Here is a 17,930-nt window from a genome sequence, read left to right on the forward strand (position 1 = left end):
GTCTTCATTATATGTCGCCAAAAATATAAAAATTTATGTTCTCGCAGAGGCAGGCAGCCCAGAGCAAGAGGGACTACGCCTGCTGGAGCAACATGAAGATACATATTTGGCTTCAGAATACCTCGTACTGTGGTAAGGAGAGTCAGCATATTTCAATACAATTTATATATGATTAAATTGCATGTTTTATTTAACATGGCAGAGCATCCAGAAATTATAATATGATTTGTGAGAGCTTAATTCATTTCCCTTTTTCACATAGCATATGGTTAAGCAATTAAAGTGTTTATTGCTGAGGTGTTTTGATCCTTTCTCATTTATTTTATTGAGTTCATTATTACAAATAAGACTTGAACTGACAAGCATTTTAATATGTTCTATATTTCATATGAACTTATTTATTAGAATTAGTTAATGAATGGAGCTGTAATTTTAGTTCATTGTGTTTCATAAATACATTTCCATTATGACAGGGGTGAATATGGAGCCACATAGCACATTTGCATGCTTTTATTGTGTTTATTTTGAAGTTAGCAGATTTGCATGCTTTTATTGTGTTTATTTTGAAATTATCATGATATTTTAGCTACATGATACAATCTTACATGGTTATGCCTAAAAACCTGGCACTTTGTAAGGCCATGTGAACGCTTTAAACTGTGTTATTTCATCACTTAAAGGTCATTTTTGATAGTTTTGTTACGCATGTAAACATAGTCAGTGTCACAAAATCTGGCTTAAAATTTGGTTATAAAATGGATACAGCATTTCAGCCATGCTAAAATCCACAGTATAGCAACAGCTATGACGCAAAACACCTGTTCATCATATCAACTCCCATATCAGATAGTTTTTGTTGCTCAGCAACACTCTATTATGTCAGGTAGTATATCTCCTAAGCATAAGGGTGTTTCCTTATTAATTTACTTAATAAAATACAATTTTCTTTAAAAATTGTGCCTTTTATATTTTAATATTTAGTAGCCAATTTAAAAACCAAACATTCTGGACCATAATGTATTTGAACTATAACCTAAATTGCTGATAAATGGTTAATACTGTTATTTGCATGTTATAATATAAGCTTTGCAACGTCATATAGTGAGTGTGATGGCTGCACTGACCGAAAAACTACAATTCCCATAATTCCGCAGTGCATTAGCCATGCGCCGCAGTCAATCAGCTGTTGAGGCGACTGCAGAAGGGCAGCTCATCTGTCATATCAAAACCCAGGCGAGACAAACAGAAATAGTCTTATTTACAGAATCCCAAAAGGTGAACGATAAGGTAAAGTCTGATTCATGTACGGCAAGAAAAAAAGCAAGCAAAAGAGAAAAAAAAATCAATCCGTCAGATGCATGTTATGTGTTTAATAATAGCTACTATGAGTTGTGTGCGCGGATTAAAGTGCTGGATTTGATTTCTTTCCCTTTCCAATAACCCGGTGCATTTTAGAAATGCATTATAATATACATGCATATGCTGTGACGCTCTTATTTACTGTCATTTAGGTGGTCGGCGCGTGCTCTGATGTGATGATTTCTATTGTGACCTTGAATATGCAGTTCTAATGCAGCGAAACGAGGATTAACGGACGGAAATATTGGCAGAAACGCTCTTCATCTTGTTACGGTCGTCTACTCTGATTAAAATTTGATTAAAGGTTGAGTTCATAAATCCATCAGGCTCGCTGAAACTGTCGCATTCTCGGCCTGTTTTTCATGGGAATATATTTGGCATCGTAGAAACCCTCAAGAGGTATGTTGAAATTGTTGTACTTTTCCATACGGTTGAATAAAATCTCTTTTCGTTCGACTGTTTTGCTTATCAGAGTATATATAGAGAAATACAGCCCTTCACAAAATAGATAAACCATACAGGAGGCATAATATCTTACTATAAGGGTGCAAAATAGAGATATGTCACATGAAGTAATACAGCCAGTGGAAAAACATCCAGAGCTGTTATTGGGATTTCTGTTGCGTATGTTTTGTGCAGCATTGCTGGGTGTAACCCAAGATCCTGCAGCAAATATAACCTAGTTGCTGAGCTGTGCCATGGACTGTTGTACACCATCCAAGCCTAAATGTCTGAACATACACTTTGCAAACTGGTTACATGTTTTTTTGTCTTGCATTTTAGGTTTAGATAGATATGTATGTACTTTATTGATTGCATAAATACACAAAAATAGATTAGTCTGCATTACAAACAAGATACACAATAATTTGCACTATATACATTACAATAGACAAATATGTAAACATTTTAGACATCATAGATATTAAGTACAGAACAAACTGTATCGTTTGACACAATATGCACTAAAGCACATGCATTATATTGTATAAGGAGGATTCACATGAAGTATCCACTTGGCATGTATTGTGTGATACATTGAATCACCAGAAGTGTTTTAAAATGGCAGAGAAACCCTTGCATGTTTGTATTTTAGTAGCAAAAGTCAATGTATTTGCACATGTTTGATGTATTGTGGAGTCAGTAGCCTACGCACAAATGACTATAGCTACACTCTTAAAAGTGAGTTGCAAAACTATTTTCCTAATGTATTTATTTGATTAAAACTGTGTAAAGTGTGTCTCTTTTAACCTTGCTGAAGGACGCAGCTGTATTTATTGACGTATGTAAATTGAGGGGCGGGGCTTATGGAAAAAAAAACAGGAACAAGAATCAGTTTCTCATTTCTGTCTGGAGTTCCGGTGAGAGAAAAACGAGACGTGGCGAAAATTGGTGAATATCGGTGACCTCCGAGCTTTTCTCCTTTATTCGTGTTGGGACACATGAGTAAGGGGGATAAAACCGGAGTACAGACAGATCCCGTGCTGCTGCTGCTGATACATGGCTGATCAGGGGCTCATTAATAATAATAATCCCAGCCCGATCGGTGTGATCAATAATAACTGATCATCTGTGTTTCAGCTCAAAACATGCAGGATGATTTACTGATGGACAAAAGCAAAGCTCAGCCTTACCAGCATCAAGACCCGTCAAATACAGAGCCTCCATCCACCCCGACCCCCTCCGACCCTCCGATCCTGGACGAGCAGAACCACGTCGGTCACTCCGAGCGGGTCGCCATGGAGTCTCCGGTATTACCGGGTTTGGGTTTCCCTCAGGATTCCTCTCTCTCACCGTCGTTCGGTAGCACTTGGTCCACCAACACCGTAGACGAGGGCTTTTTCCAAGGTATTCCGTCGGTAAACGGGACGATGCTTTTTCAGAACTTTCCCCATCACGTCAACCCGGTGTTTGGAGGTAGTTTTTCTCCGCAGATGAGAAGATCCCCGATGAGTGTGAACCAGAGGAACCCTTACAGCCACCAGACCCTCATCAATAAAGTGTCCGCATCGTCCGCTTCTTCGTCCGCCTGGAATAACCATCAGAACGCGGTGTGGAGCTCCGCGGCGAACCCCTGGAGCGGCAGAGACCCGCGGAGAGCGCTCGGGCTGGGCGTCCCTTCTCCGCTCAACCCTATCTCCCCGACGAAGAAGCCCTTCCCGAGCAATGTCATCGCGCCTCCGAAATACCAGAGACCCGGAGCCATGCAGAAACCCTGGATGATCTCAGAACCTCCGGAACCCTTCAGAACCGACAACAGCAACAACATGCTGCCATTTCAGGTGAGATTATTCAGTAAATATAGACATAATTTTTTTAGACATAATTATAATTTATACATAACGAATCATAATTGTTGGAAAACGATGGACATAATGCCTCAAAATATTAATACAATAAAATTTGTAGTCAGACTGCATATGTATAGGCTGTATAGTCATAATAAAACATAGTCATAATTAATAGACCTTTATTAAATTACATCATTATAATCATAAAACAATTTATAGACAATACAACACAGTGAAGTTTTTTATTTACATGAATGTAATTTTATTGTTTCTCTTTCAAAGACTTGACTAAAGTAAATTTCCTTTCACCGAATTTATGTATACGCTCTTTATATATACTTATAATTCACAGAAATACCTATTTCTCTAATGTATTTCTCTGACTGTAAGGAAAAGTTGTTTTGAATTATTTTCCAGCTGTTTCTATAAATGTCATTGTAAGGTGGAAGGGTTCAAATTCCCATCAGAGGCTCTCCTGCAGCTCGTTTGGGGGCGTTTAAAAGCAACACCACTCGAATCTGATTGGTGCTTGTCGAGTGAGGGGGGCGGGGCCTGCTCTGCTGTCATGAACGGAAACATTGTAGCATATACTCAGATAGAGGACATTGATATTTTTCTTTGAACAAAGGATAATTCTTTAGATTTTAAAAGCATTATCTGATTCTGCTCTATTCGATACAATGTTTTTTCCATAATTGACAGGAATTACCTATGCTCATGAATGTTTTTGATGAGTCATGCACACGTCTGTTTGTCTACATTGTACTTTCTTAATGTTAATGAACTTTAGTAGGTAAATTCTACTTTGAAATTTATGAGCATGAGCAAAAACACTGAGCATGAGAAGCAATTAAAGGAGCAATTTTATTTGCATTTATTTTTAGAATGCAGCTTTTGCCTTTGAAAAACTTGATTTTAACTTAAACTGTCTTTGAGCATGTGAGGGTCATCTTGTAAATGGATCATTTACAAGTGAATATTATGTGTGTTTTGAATGCACATTGTATTAGCCTAGAACACACATATATCCATTCCACTCAACATTGGGCATTGAAAACACATATTAGCCAAACACTAGTGTTTTTGTCATGAAATGTGTTATTTTGAGTCAGGTTTCATGCACTGTTACCCACAATGCTGTCAGTTTCCTGATATTGTATATCCTTTTTGTCATCATTACATGAATGCATTCAGTGCATACAATACTGTCATTAAAAACAAATCAAGGAAGTTTGATGCTTCCATTGGAGTTGTTGCAAAGTAAATTGATTTTTATTTTCAAAGTAAAAAAAAAAAAAAAAGAAATATAACAAATATTTGACGGACCACAATTTTAGGAAGGAACATATGTAGTTTCTAGTTCAGATATAAGGTATGCAAGCAGGCTGCCGCTATACAAGATGTGGCATGTGTGTGTGTAGTTGTTTAATGCTGAAATATGTGTGGCTCGTGTCTGATAGTGACTGAAGTGAGGAGCTCAGCGTTTTGATTGCTCATGCTTTTCACAAAGTGGGCAGATTTTTATCTGGAACCTGAGAGGGGAAATATCGCTTTTTGAATGCTCAGCCAGTTGCATGACAATAGACTCGATGTGCAAACAATGTGCTTCCCTCGGTTGGCCTCTGCCCACTGCCATATTCATTCGCACACTTTCACCGGCTCACGCTCTCTTTTTTTACTTTTTCTTTATTCTCTTGCTCATTATCTTTAACTTGTTTAATTGCGTTCACTGGCAGTCTCACCATGTTTGTGTTTGACTGTCAGAGGGCAGGAAAAAAACATTTAGGTAGAGATGATGGTGCAGATTAACCGTCATGCGGAACAGCACGAGTTCGAAATCCACAGTGCTTCTGATCAAAAAAATAGATAATACTGTACAGAGTCATTATTTCAAATGTGTTTTCATATACTGTGAATTTAAACACTTGCTGCAAACTGACAGGATGCCCAGTCTCTTCACTAATCATCTGGTGCAACCAAAAATGGCAAGAGCTGACTAAAATCACCATTTTCGGTCGGATTGGCTTGCAGATTCAGAGAGTCTGAATGAAGGTTTTTACCAGTCTGTCCGGAAACAAAGTTGCTTTTATAAAGTACCTACAAGCTCTTTTGAGGAACAATTAATCACTTCAGTTTTGTTGGAGTTGCTTGTTTTCAAGCAAATATATACAAGGGATACTACAGTTTATTTATCTGTGAAATAATGTGTATTTTTACTTTTTGAGAGAAAGAAATTCTGATCATGTCTGATGAAGTCTACACACAATTTCCTCTCATTTCTTTAGACATTTATAGACTTTTAGTATTATTTATATAGTATTGTAGTATTTATTAATATTTTGAATTCTTTTATCTGTATATTTTCATTTTTTTTAATTTTTAATTTTTGAATTTTAATTTGTTTTAGTAAACTAAAACAAAAAAATTTTTTTCTGTAATTTTTATATATATATATATTATTTCAATTTTATTAATTTCAATACTTCAACTTATTAATTTCAGTTAACTCCCAAGGTAAGATTTCCAATTTTCTAGTTTATTAAATGTAAGTTTTTCATTTAATATTTATATTTTATTTCGCCTATATTTCAATTGCTGAAAATGATTTTTAATAGTTTTAGTTTATTTACCAGTAACAACACTGTTATGGACTGCAAGCACAATGGATGAGTTGTTTCCACACAAATCTGTTTTTTTTAATTGTTTTTTTTTTATTGATGATTTCAGATACAGAGAGAACAAAAAACTGTGGTTGATCACTTTACATATCAGTAAGAAGGTTTCTTTTTGTCTATGTGGATGGTTCTTGGCCAAAATAAGCTACAAAAGTGTAGAATATTGCTGCTAAACAGTTAAATACATTCATAAATGTAAAAAAACGTGTAGAGGACATTCAACAACAATGCTGGGATCCAGTTTGTTGGTCTCTGACCCTGTTTACACCTGGTATTAAGATGAGATTTGGTCGATCGGAGAACAAGTGAGCGACACTAAATACAGATGTATACGGGTCTAAAAAGTTTTCAGCTTGTCCATTTTCAACCACTTCCAGAGGTAGTCGAAAACACATTCGACTAGATTGCTTTCGTAGTGTAGACGCTCATGTGGTCAAATGCGTTATGGGAAGTGCGCTGGCAAGACGGGATTTAAACTTTGTCGGCTGAAGACCTAAGTTTGGTTTGAAGATGAAAAACATACCAAGCACAATGTTCTCTCATCATTCCTGATTTCTAACACGTACTCACAGCGTTCAGCGTAGTCCTTGCGACTGTTTGAGCAGAAACGAAAGCTGCTGCTCTCCATGTTTTTCCGTTGTCTCTGGTTGCATTCATATGTAAATTGCGTGTGCTAATTTTGTCTATTAGATCAAAAGATCTGAAAAAAAAAAACATACATTTACCCGCCCATAGACCCTCCCCTCAAAGAAATCTGTACAAAGTGTTTGAAAGTGGACAATAGAGACAGATTAAAACACCAGCAGCAGGTGTAAACGGGTATGTGTCTACCTCATCCACTTGTGATCCAATCGACCAAAACGCATCTTAATACCAGGTGGAAACCGAGCCTGAGATCTGAAATTGGCCCTAAGCTCTGGACAGATGTTAATTTTGAAAGACTGTGAAATGGTGGTTTAGTGGTTCATCTTTAACTTCTGAGCTTTGACCCCTTCCTTCTGTCTTTCAGGAACGGAATCGACCCTTTGATCCATTCAGCTTGCAAACTTTGGAGAATTCCTTAATGGACATGATTATGACCGACCATGACAAAGGTAAACATCACCCTGCCGCTGGCCCACCAATGACTATCGCTGATATTTTATGGAGGAATCATTTTGCAGGTTAGGACTATTTATACATCCATGCTTGTTCTTTTAACTTCATATGATGAAAAACATTTGGTTAATGTCATTGTTAATTTTGGTGCGTTTTTTCTACCACTATAACATATGATTAAATGTTTTATTATGTTGACAATTGCTTTCAATAACTGTTGTCTTACCTGCAAAATATTGCCAAAATAATATAAAATCACTACTGTTCAAAAGTTTGAGGTCAGTAAATGTTTTTAAATGTCTTTTTAGAATAACTTAATTTATTCAGAAATTAAATGGGTCAAATGTGACATTGAAGTAATTTACAATAATTCTATTTCAAATAAATGCTGTTCTTTTGAACCTTCTATTTGTCAAAGAATGTATCATGGTTTCCATTGAAAATATTAAGCAGCACAACTGTTTTCAACATTGATAATAATAAGAAATGTTTCTTGAGCAGCAAATCAGCATATTAGAATGATTTCAGAAGGATCATGTGACACTGAAGACTGGCATAATTGGCTGCTGAAAAATCAGGTTGGAGCCAAAGAAATAAATTACATTTTAAAATATATTAAAATAGAAAACAGTTACTTTAAATTGAAATAATATTTCATAATATTTCCGTTTTTTACTGTATTTTTGATCAAATCCAACCTTGGAGGGGCAAACCTTTGAATAGTAGTGTAAATAATAAAAAATATCTAATATATATTCAGATGTTTACAATTTATTTATTTGTATTTTAGGTTTTTCACATCTATTCTTCCAGAATTTTTCATTACCATTTTCAGTGATTCTGCACAGACCATTTGCTGAAGGGAAAGTTTAGTTGTTCTAATCTGTTGTGGGAAATTCTCTCATAAGTTTTAAGATCACACTAGAGTCTCAGGAGACATCATGAGAGATGGCTTTCCTCTTGCAGACAATGGAAGCGTGTGATTGTGTAAAAAGGAGGTGAGGGAAGTTGTCTTTATGTGCTGCATGCATTGAGGCCCGTCTCAGGTGTGGAGCTGATTTTCCAGATCTGGGTTGGAGAAGAGATGTGAATCTGGCAGTTGTAGGGTCTGGATTCTTGAGTGATTGCTCCTGGAAAGGTAGAGCAGAAAATCCTGACTACCACCAGACACCCTGGCAAACTGCTCACCTCAAGCAGATGTCTGTAAAATAGGCTATGCAAAGAAAAAGAGATGGCAATAATTTGCATCAAACCCAACTTTCTAAGAACTTGTAAATGTTCTACTTAAATTTCTAAAGAAACCTTTTCCCATCCTTCATTTGCATGAGAAGTGATTGTGCTTCTGTGTGTTTGTGTGGGAAATATGGTGAGTCACTGCAGTTTTGGCATCTGCCTGTCATGACATGTTGTTTTTTATTAGGTTACTAAAGATCATTAGCAGATCAATGGTCCTGTAAAACAGGCTCCTCACTCCAAATCACTGGGTTGTTTTTCTCTAATCTTTGGTTTTCTTAAAGGATTAGTTCACTTCAGAATTAAAATGTCCTGATAATTTACTCACCCCCATGTCATCCAAGATGTTCCTGTCTTTCTTTCTTCAGTCGAAAAGAAATTAAGGTTTTTGAGGAAAACATTCCAGGATTTTTCTCCATATAGTGGACTTCAGTGGGGTACAACGATTTGAAGGTCTTTTTTGTACTTCTTAACCACACATGCTCATCTTGCACTAGCTCTGCGATCCTCCACGCATTATGTAATCATCACATTGGAAAGGTCATGCATGACATAGGTAGAAGTACCGCGGTAAGGCAAAAAACTCCATCTCATTTTCTCCTCCAACTTCAAAATTGTCCGACATCGTTGTATTACCTTTTTTTTTTACTTAGTCTTTGCACGTTCACTTTGTAGAAAATTACCAATCGTTTTGCTAGATAAGACCCTTTTTCCTCGTCTGGGATCGTGTAGAGCCCTTTGAAGCTACACTGAAACTGACCTTCATCCCATTGTACCCCAGTGAAGTCCACTATATGGAATGTTTTCCTCAAAAAACCTTAATTTCTTTTCGACTGAAGAAAGAAAGACATAAACATCTTGGATGACATGGGGGTGAGTAAATTATCAGGAAATTTTAATTCTGAAGTGAACTAATCCTTTAAAGTCTGCAGGAAACAGAAATTGCAATCGTCTTTTTCCCTGTTGTGATGCTTATCCGAGTGATACAGCTTTTTAAATGAAAAAATGTATATATGACTATTTTTGGCCCAAAAATCTTTACTGGCATATTTAAGTAGGCCTTATGATATGGAGAAATTATGATATGACTCCTTTAACCCTTTAATATTTAACCCAAAAAAGAAAATTGTCTTCATTTACCTCAATCTTATATTCATGTAAGCCGCATAACACAAATTTGTTCATTCAATAAAAAGTGAAAGTGATGTAGAGTATGATGAAATAATATGAAATCTGAATGCAGGTGGTCACAGGAGACACATTTGAAATGCATAATAATACCAGGTGAAAACGGTAATGTGACCATTTGTGATTGGATCACCAAAACCGCATATTAAAGGTTTAGATCACCCAAAAATGAAAATGATCCCATAATTTATTCACCCTCAAGTCCATAAATTATGTGATAATTTTCAGTTTTGGGTGATCGAACCCTTTAATACCAGGTGGAAACAGGGCTTCTATCGCACACGCTGGATTTCCGGGATATCGTAATATAATTTGTGGGCGTCAGGGAGCCACTATCAATATGCGTGAGGATCCCAGAACTTCCGGGAGAGGTGGGATGTCTGGGTAATACCTGTGTGGTTGTGAGTTCATTTACTGGTGTGAAAATTTCCTCCCCGTGACATCCCTATAAACAACAAAAATTTGAACTACCCCTTTAAATTCACTCTCAGTTTAGTATTGAACGATTCTGTTGGTTTTGTTCCAGACATTCTTAGGTCTGTGGCTCAAAGGGTCTTCTGAGGAGCCTGTTCACACTTCTGAATCCACATTAATCCGATTGAATTCATAGGAAATGTTGTGTTTTGAAATGCAGAACAGAGTAATCTTCATCCGAGCACACATGACCACAGTCTCTCTCTTTCTCAGGTCCCAACATTGACACAAACACACACACAATCACAAAGATGCCTTTGTGCAAGCACACGCGCACAGATTTCTTTTGGACTTCTCACATGATCTGTCTTGTGTAACTGTGACCAAAGGTTTGAAACAAATCGGTTGTTTCCTACACGTCATAGGTTTTGAAAAATCTTCCAAAGCTTGACTGATACTGTGGTGACAGTCACAGCTTGGCAGCAGCCGCAGTTTGATTTGATTATGCTCAATAACTCAGCCATAATGATCGTACTGAACTAGCTGATGAGAGGAATATATTTCAGGATACTGTTTCTGCACATATGCATGAACCGGTTCCTCTCATTACAGTTAGAACTAGGAAACGTTTGACACGGTGACTTGTAATCTGGGACGCTGTGGTCCGCTGGGTTCAGTCAGAGCTCATTTTGACCCCATAAGCCTAAGTTGAGACAGTAGCTAAGATCATGATGCAAGTTGTTTGTCAAGCCTGGGCTGGTGTGACTTTGAACATTGACATTGATAAAAGTGTCTCATGGTTCACAGTTCAACTCGTCCTGTATTGAAGGCCCACTACTTCAAAAGACTTCAAAAAACTCCCGTAATTTGTATGGAACAAACCTTGTTATATGATCATAGACATCACGTCTCTGTCGCGATCTTTCCTGGCGTTCTGTGGCGCGTGACAGTGCCATCAGTTCAAGCAGAGCGCACAAACCGATCATCTCTTCCACTTTACTAGTTACAACGTGAAATAAACATGAATGAACCTCTGAAGGTATGTTGAAAGATACAGTACAACTTAACAAATCCGTATCATGTCTCATGTAATCGCTCAATGAGTGTTTCAACCGCGGAAAGACGTCAATAAAACAGATTGTGAAAAATGTCCCATTTACCGTCCCATTTACCTCAGAAAATCCGTAGTGTCCAAAAACTCGTTAGTCAGCTACAAAAATGAACTTAGAGAGGAGCATTTTGCTAAATATATGCACTATAGGCTATTGCATATCCCTTATATTTGTACTTAACATGTTCTTCAATATTGAATGTAAATCCATTTTATGACAGCCACCATTTAAATGTTTATATTGACTAAAAAACGAGTAGAAACATAATTAAGTCATTAAAAATGTATTATAATGTTGTTTTTAAAACTTCATGTTCTTTATATAGCTTACAAATCGATTAATTTTAACCTTTTAATAATATAATGATGTATCAACTGTTGCTCCTGTATAGTTTACCGTATTAGTTGAGAGAGATTTTTTTTCTTTGAGTAAATTTGCCATGTACTTAACCTTATAGGCCCCAAATTATGCCTTTTTTTAACTTTTTCAATATTGACTAAAGAAATAACCAAAATAACCGACGCCGTCATGTATCAATTATGCAAAGATATGGTGCTTGCAAATATCTTCAATAAAGCCAGATTCCAAAAAAATTATACAGGCAAGTATGTGTGTAAGGAAATATTGTTTCAAAATCGTGATTAAAACAGAAATTGCAATATTGATCAAAAAATTGTGATAGTATTTTTTTGTCCATATCGCACAACCCTAATGAAGAGAGTAAGCCAAAGTGTCTCACTTTACAAACTATCACTTCTATTTCTGATCATGTTTAAAAACAATGTAGGTTTGTGAAGGTTTGTAATAGTAATGTAACTGCATAATTTCGCTAAATATGTATTAAAAAGTGGTCAATGGATTTTAAATGTAATTGCAATTAAGATATTTTCTTTTTAGAAAAGAAAACTAAGTAATATCTGTACAGTAAAATGGAACTTTTGCGCTGCCATGTTAAATGAATGCCTTAAAATCATTTAAAAAAATAATGACTTAAACATATTTAATTACATGTAATCATTGATAGCCCTAGATTTAAAGGGTTAGTTCACCCAAAAATGAAAATTCTGTCATTAATTACTCACCCTCATGTCGTTCCACACCCGTAAGACCTTCGTTCATCTTCAGAACTCAAATTAAGATATTTTTGATCAAATCTGAGAGGTATATGACTCCTCCATAGACAGCAATTTAACAGACACTTTCAAGGTCCAGAAAGGTACTAAAGGCATCATTAAAAAAGTCGACGTGACTGCAGTGGTTCAACCTTAATTTTATGAAGCGACGCGAATACTTTTTGTGCGCAAAAACAAAAAACCTGTCATTATCCTTAAGTAGTTGCTGCGGTAAGCACAGTGAAGTCTTCCGTGTTTACGTCCGAATGCCGGCCAAAGCTGATCACGTGAGCAGCACAACGAAAGCATGTGATGCTGACACAGGAGCCAGTCAATATTGAGTCAGCGTTCTGACGTATAAAGAGCTGGATGTAAACAACATATGAGAATGCCACAGAAGAGAAGATATTGTTGAATTTTGTTTTGATTCCAGAATGTTAATTTTGAGTGAATTATCCCTTTAACTGCTATTCTCAGATTGTTCCCGCAGCAGTTTGTCAGTTCTCAGCACACAGCATTTCACTGTAGGGTCTTTTCTATTAATAGTTTAACATTGTTTGTCTTTCCTTAAAGCCACCCTGTTAGGTTGTCCGTGTGAAGCTCAAGGTGTGTGAAAGTTGATGTGAAAGTTGCTCAATTTCAAGGACGTTACAGTCTCAGTCTGTTTTTCCACAGTAAAAGCTTATACTGATTGCTCCTAAAGGCAGGTTTGGTCAAACATTGAACTCTTTAGGGTCATATTATAAGGCCTAAGCCAGTTCTGTTATTTACATGCTAAACCAGTTCTGATATTTACATGCTAGCATACCAGGATTATTGCCAGCAAGTTTGTTTTGATCCATTCAGGTAGGTTTTTGTTAGCAATCTCACTTTAGGGATGTAAAAATGCAACAATCCATTATGATTTTTTGATCTGATAATAAGTTTGTTTACATGTACAAGAACTGATTTCATATAAATCAGCTCATTATAAAACGTATCTGTGGAAAAAAAAACATGAGAAATTGCTTGGTTTTAATATAATATTGTCCATTATAGTTCTTAGTTCAAAATGCAATTCTCAGCCTATTTTTAGAAAAATTGTTATGAAACCAGGCTGACCAAATTTTAGATTTCATGATGCATTGCATCATTTAGCCAAGAATTGTAAAATCATTGTCAGATCAAACATTTTTCTTATTTTGTTTAAGTGTGTGATGGGTGATGGGTGCTTTTATCATGAATTCCTCAGGGTTGTTACAAGCTTTGCTCCAATTCTAATTGTGCCCTGTTGTTGAAGGTCCATGTCCTCAGATGTTGTTTTATAACCTTTATTTTAAGCTGATGTGTCAGGGGAAAAAATGGCTTATGTGTATCTGTCATAACAAGACTAGAAAGATGCCCTTATTCATGCAGAAGGATAGACGCTGACATTTACTTCCAGAGTTCAGGCCTGATCAAACAGCGAGAGGGGAAAGGGAAATGCATGATTTGCATAACCATAGACCCCTGTGAGGAAATGTCAGGGGAACATGTTTGGCTCTGTCTTTGTGGTGTTTCTTCTCTGTCAAAAGAATACTGATGTTAATCTTAATCGAATGTGAGCTGTAGATTTCCATTAACAGTAGATGCTTTTTGTATGAGAATATATCTAGCTAAAAACCAGTTTAAGGTGGAAGATGGGAGCATGTTAGCTGGTTTCTAATAGGTCCGAGCTGGTCAGTAGCATTACCTGACTGGAATTGTAGACCATCCTGCAGTAAACAGCTACAATGTTCTCAAAACCAGCTTGACCACTTTAAGCTTTTGTGACCTGGTTTTCCAGTTGGGCCCATTACCAGCTCATCCTTGGTAGTCCATCTTGTCAACCCTGTAAACCAGCTTGGAGCTGGTTTTAGTTGGATTTTACAGAAGGGTAATGTTCAAACCAGCAGAGATACTCAGACAGTCTGTCCATTATGTCACAGTTGGGTCAGAAGTACTACAGCTGCAGTCATTTAGAGACGTGCTGGAGAGGAACTTATTAACTACCGACTCTCTTTTCCAGCTGTCTTAAAGTCTGAAACAAGTGAAACCCGCCTCAGAATTATAACCATTCTGAAATATTTACATGCATTGCTGTAATATTCCTCAGAAAGTGCATGATTATTTTAATATAGTAAGGCCCCCTTTCTTTCCAGAAGAGGGTGGAGCTCGTACTTCGGATACTCAACAACAACAAAGATGGAGAATCTCACGCAGCCAAAACGTCAATTATCAATAGCGGTGTTCAGCCTTACATTTTTGAACCGGAGTCAGACACTGATAGAGAAACTCAGGAAGAAGTAACAACTTTTAGAATGCAACTGGATGATTCTGAATGGTTAGTGGATAAATTTATGTAGTTGTTGTGATTCAACTCATCGACTTGCATGTACTGTCATGTTAATCTCCAGAGTTGAACTGACCCTCATTGGTGAAGCTGTCCGGCGTAAAATGATTTGAGCAAATATATTTACTGAATTTCCTTCATACATGAAATTCAAAATGGTTTCCACAGTGGCTCAGATGCAGAAAGTCTATGGAGACTCTTATGTTTATTGGTACATCCAAGAACAGAACATTTTTAATGTTTTTTGGAGTAGACATTGTATATCTCCAGCTGCTACAGCGAGTAAACAGAAATGGCGGACTGCTGCGACTCACTCAGGGCGGGATCTATGCTAATAGGGCAGATCGTCATCAGTCATTGGAGGAGCTTCCCCCTACTCTTACCTAAGAGTACGGGGAAACCTGGAAACGTGTGTTTGGAGTTTGGATTTACCATTATAGGCTGGTTGTTTACACACACTGCGGACACATCTGTGTTCAAACACCTTATAAAAGTGAATTTTGCATAATAGGTCCCCTTTAAGATTATAACCTTACTTGTTACACCGTGTCTACACCAGACACAAGCAGTGCGACACGTCAGAAGCAAATAGAACCCATTATAATCATTGATGCTGTCTACACTGGATGTGGCAGGACAAATTAAATTACTGTCAGTAAACAGATACCAAGTTCTATTTCTGATGTACTCCAAGCGCTCGCGCTACTTCTGACAAGAAGAACAAATGGATTTGCAATGCATGGCTTTATCGCGAGTCCAGTGTAGACAGCCTCAAGCTGTTGGGGTGCAGCGCAACGCAACAACTGTCGCATCCGGTGTAGACACGGTGTAAGTGTGTCCCATTATCTGCTTTACTTCACTTTACTGCTCATGCAAATTCTCCCACAGTGTCTCCAGTGTTTAAACTAAATGTATGTTGGAAAGGAAGTATTTGTCCATTTCGTTTAGTACACCATGTCTTGTGTTTCAGTAAAACTATCAAAATATCTTCAAAACTAGATAAATTTACCAGAAAAACAAAATAACATTAGATACAAGAATACAATTAGTGAGTTTTATGCCTAAATGAATGAAAAAACATGCACTTAAATTCAAGATGATTTCTGTGTGATCTGTTTCTTCATACATCGCTACACTATTTACAATGAACAACCTTTTTTGCTTGTGGAATTTTGCTAATGTGACAGCTTTTTGTCACTTTGGGTAAAAGCATCTGCCAAATGACACTGACTAATAACTGTTGTTTGTGTATTGTATGTGAGTATTATTCGTTCAAAATGGCTTATTGTATGTGAGTATTGTTTGTTCAAAATGACTCAGCAGTGACATTTAATTCAGATGACTGCATTTGAAGCGTAGGCTTTGTTTAAAGTGCATTGCGCTGTTGATGAAATGAATCATGGGTCTCTTCAAAGGTGTTGATGCTTTATGATGTAATTGTGGTGCGGCGTTCATTTCGAAATCAACTTTCACCTTTTTATTAGTATCATTATGTGCTTTGGCTATTGTTGGCACATGTCCTGATGGTTGAGCTGCTTTGATTTGAATTAAGAAAATAGTCCATATGTGAAGGATGTGCTCTCAGCACAGCTGCTGGTTCTCACCAGAGACACTATATATAGCACAGCACACTAGCCCGAACAACACATGCAAGCTGGGAAACATTTGCCCTGTTCATCTTACAATCTCACAGAGCCAAATACCTGTTGAAACCGCACCACGTTGCACATTTCTCATCGCTCGGCATTATTTGGCATTGGTTGAGCCACTGAAGGGCAGAGAGTCTCTGGGATTCTCTGTCTGCTGTAGGGAAGAAGTTTGCAAATGTGACTTGCGACGGTTCAGAATTTGCGTAAGAACCCGTCGAGGCTTGCTCGCAGCGTTCCCTGGAATCCCACAGGAGCTTTGCTGTCATTTGTAACCAAAACTGCTAATGCTGGCACATTAGAGCTCTGATACTGAAACTAAATCAACAGCTGTTTTACAGCTATGCAAATGAACACTTCATGTAGTTACAGAGAATCCATATGTGAGTTTACTTAGCTATACTTGGGGGATGCATTTGTCTCTAGATGTTCGATAATATGACAAAAATCCTTTGGGGACGTGAGGATGTCCTCATTTAGAAAAATGATTCATCAATAGATGTTTTTATTCTGAAGATGCAAATGCAAGTGTGTTTTTAGTGGGCTTGGGTTATAATTAAGCTCTACATTAACATTTTGAGATGTGTTAGAACACAATTCATAATACAATACAAGTACACTTTGTATTATTGATTATAGCGCTAGTTTGTTGCTTTAAAGATCGGTATGCTAAAATTCATTGATGCTTCACCTTTTAGCAGAAATATGCATTTAAAATGAAGTCTTCGGGGAGAAATGGCCAAAAATATTGGTGTTTCTGGCTTTACACTTGGTGTTCATGTCAGTTTAGTGAAATAAACTACAATGTTGTGTTTTAAAAAAGGTAATAAGCTCATTTGCTGTTTGTTAGGTGTCTCAATGGTGTCATAACTCTCATGGTTTGTGTTCTTCTCCTCTCTTTGTAGGTCGCATGGGTCTCAACTTTCACCATCCTGTAGCTGAACATATATTACCACCGAACAGTGAGTATCTCTCTCTCTCTCAGTACTGCATTAATGCTAATGAACACAGGCTTTTCATTTCAGATGAACAAAGTATTGGATTTCTAAGACCGGAAAGACATATTGTTATATATCCCATCTTATTTCAATCAACTGAGTCAAACTATTCAATATACACTACCATTTAAAAGTTTGGGATCAGGAAGATTTTTAATCTTTATGAAAGAAGTCTCTTATGCTCACCAAGGCTGCATCTATTTGATCTCAAATACAATATTGTTAAATATTATTACAGTTTAAAATAACTCTTTTCTATTTGAATATATTTTAAAATACATTGTGATGGCAAAGCTGAATTTTCAGCATCATTACTCCAGTCTTCAGTGTCACATGATCCTTCAGAAATCATTCAAACATGCCGATTTGCTGCTCAAGAAACATTTATTATTATCAGTGTTGAAAACAGGTGTGCTGCTTAATATTTTTGTGGAAATCATAATACAGTTTTTTT

General features: G+C 36.9%; 1 protein-coding gene across 7 annotated transcripts in view; it reads left to right on the forward strand.

Moving 5' to 3' along the window:
• Positions 1 to 2: 2 nt before the first annotated feature.
• The window catches only part of cpeb3 (cytoplasmic polyadenylation element binding protein 3), a 37,984-nt gene continuing 20,056 nt past the window's right edge, over positions 3 to 17,930 (forward strand). For 2 of the 7 annotated variants that reach the window (XM_051917429.1, XM_051917430.1), the window contains exons 1-4: positions 3 to 132; positions 2,941 to 3,641; positions 7,335 to 7,488; positions 17,384 to 17,440. In XM_051917429.1, the coding sequence (XP_051773389.1) occupies positions 36 to 132; positions 2,941 to 3,641; positions 7,335 to 7,488; positions 17,384 to 17,440 (1,009 nt within the window). In that variant the 5' untranslated portion in view covers positions 3 to 35. Of the gene's footprint in view, positions 133 to 1,136; positions 1,288 to 1,311; positions 1,759 to 2,940; positions 3,642 to 7,334; positions 7,489 to 17,383; positions 17,441 to 17,930 lie in introns of those variants that run through there. The other 5 variants (XM_051917431.1, XM_051917432.1, XM_051917435.1 and 2 more) reach the window with 4 other exon arrangements.

This window comes from Ctenopharyngodon idella, chromosome 13 (genome assembly GCF_019924925.1).
Source record: "Ctenopharyngodon idella isolate HZGC_01 chromosome 13, HZGC01, whole genome shotgun sequence".
Taxonomy (NCBI): Eukaryota; Metazoa; Chordata; class Actinopteri; order Cypriniformes; family Xenocyprididae; genus Ctenopharyngodon; species Ctenopharyngodon idella.